This window comes from Myotis davidii, unplaced genomic scaffold, assembly GCF_000327345.1.
Source record: "Myotis davidii unplaced genomic scaffold, ASM32734v1 scaffold1205, whole genome shotgun sequence".
In the NCBI taxonomy this organism is placed as follows: domain Eukaryota; kingdom Metazoa; phylum Chordata; class Mammalia; order Chiroptera; family Vespertilionidae; genus Myotis; species Myotis davidii.
In genome coordinates, this window is record NW_006295739.1 from 15093 (window position 1) to 16972 (window position 1880).

The following is a 1880-nucleotide window of genomic DNA, read 5'->3' on the forward strand; positions in this document are numbered from 1 at the left end:
GTTTCTCATTTTGGCCGCCAAATATTTCACAGTTGCAAGTCTGCTGAAGACTTTTACCACTGACAAATTCCTGTGAAATCTCACTGCCACTGTGTGGCTCCTCAGTGTTGAGAGGGGACTGGTGCTGCAGAAGCTCTGAGATGTCTGGGAAGACTTTCCCAACCTTTCTATTGGTTGAAGGCACCCAAGATGAGAAGCTGCACCTGGTCACAAACGAGGCGCTGTCCACAGCTTCTTTCCAGGGCTTCTCTCCAGGGCCATCCCTCTGTTGCAGGTGCGGGTTTGCACTGAAACAGAAGTCTCTCACACATGCATCACTGAAGAAGGCTTTCTGCTCAAAGTCTGCTGCTTGTGACTCAGTCAGGTGCAGAATATCTTTGAACACTGAGAAACACCGCTTACACACATGGGTCCCTTGGGTTTCAGGCTCTGTCTCAGAAGCCCTGACCTGTGACTCTCCTTGTACACATTCACTCTGCTCAGAACAGGCCTCCTCATCATCTGTTTTATGCCAGCAACCTGAAAAGAGAGAAATGAGCAGAAACTGAATGTTGACTGTGGTGACGGGGGAAGTTCCATTGCTAAAGTAATTTGCACATAATACATGGTTCTATGCAATTGTCAGAAAATAAGAAATGTGCAGGAAGAATATAAGAAGCTGCTGTGAAGGTCTGGGACTCTGAAGGTCACAAAACAGGGAAGACCTCACCAGAACCATGACAGACACATGGCAAGGACCAGGTGGAAGAGAAGATGCATCTGCAGCTGATTCCTCTGCTAACAGTATTGAGCAGGTTTGGTCTGCTGATGAGAGGGGAAAGCTGTGCCTTAGGATGGTTATGTCTTCTTCCAAATAAAATTCAATAAGTAGCAGGGGTTCGAGTACTACTTAAACATGTGCACCTCATAACACATGTGCAGGTCCATGTAGGAGAATACTGCACAGGGAGCAGTGCCGAGGGACAGGTGGACAGGTGATGCAAAAGGGTAACAAAGGTGAAGGTGCCAAAAGCCAGGAAGTCACAGATGAAATGCAAGTCAGCAAAGCGTCAAGTATGGGAAAGAGAAGGTAGAAATGGGGGGTAGCAAGTGGTACCTGCCCCTCAACCCGGTTGGATATTAGCTGGTTCCTGTTATCATCTGACCACCACAATTACGTCATACCTTCCCCCAGCTGTCACTCAGCAGGGCCAGACCTCCTCTGAGAACCTCTTGCGTGTTCACCCTGCGAGGAAACCAGGCTTCTCCCTTATCTTCTACTCTACCGATGCATAAACCCTAACTATTCCAAGTATTAATGAAAGACAACGGAGGAGAGCAGCCAGCTCTGGCTCAGAGCAACTGGGCCCACAATAGTACTCAGCTAAGGTAATATTACAAACAACAGTTGAAGGGTTTTAAAAGAATAGCCCATGGCTCATGTAAGTGAAGAACATAACCTGGCACAGGCTGTCATAAAGCACCTTTCCCTAGAGGAAGGGGGAAGAAGTGAATAAATGTGGATATTGTCACCCTCCCAGGGAGAGGAAGAGTAAGGTGGGAGCCATTAATCTGACTGTAAGACTCTCGATTCCCAGACACTTTCTGCACTTTTTGAGACAACGGGTATTAGGGATGTTCGTGGAGTCCATTGGTCAGGGGTCTCCACACAGCTGAGCACGGGAAGCCACAGCACATTTGACAAGACAGTGGCAGAAATTAGCAGAACTCGTGGTCTGACTATGGGAGAGAGCAAGCTATGTTTTGAGAATAAAGGAAGAAAGGACATCACCTCATGACACTGAGACAATGTGAACATCTTACCTACAGATGAGACAAGTACAAAAACTTCCAGCATCACATCGCAGTACAGAAGTCTCTGATCCTCATCAAGGAGCACC

General features: G+C 47.4%; 1 protein-coding gene across 1 annotated transcript in view; it reads right to left on the reverse strand.

The window, feature by feature from the left end:
- Positions 1–1880, reverse strand: part of LOC107184183 (zinc finger protein 584-like) — a 46194-nt gene that overhangs the window by 1444 nt on the left and 42870 nt on the right. The window contains exon 4 of the mRNA XM_015568236.1: positions 449–519. Within this exon, the coding sequence (XP_015423722.1) occupies positions 449–519 (71 nt within the window). The remainder of the gene's footprint in view (positions 1–448; positions 520–1880) is intronic.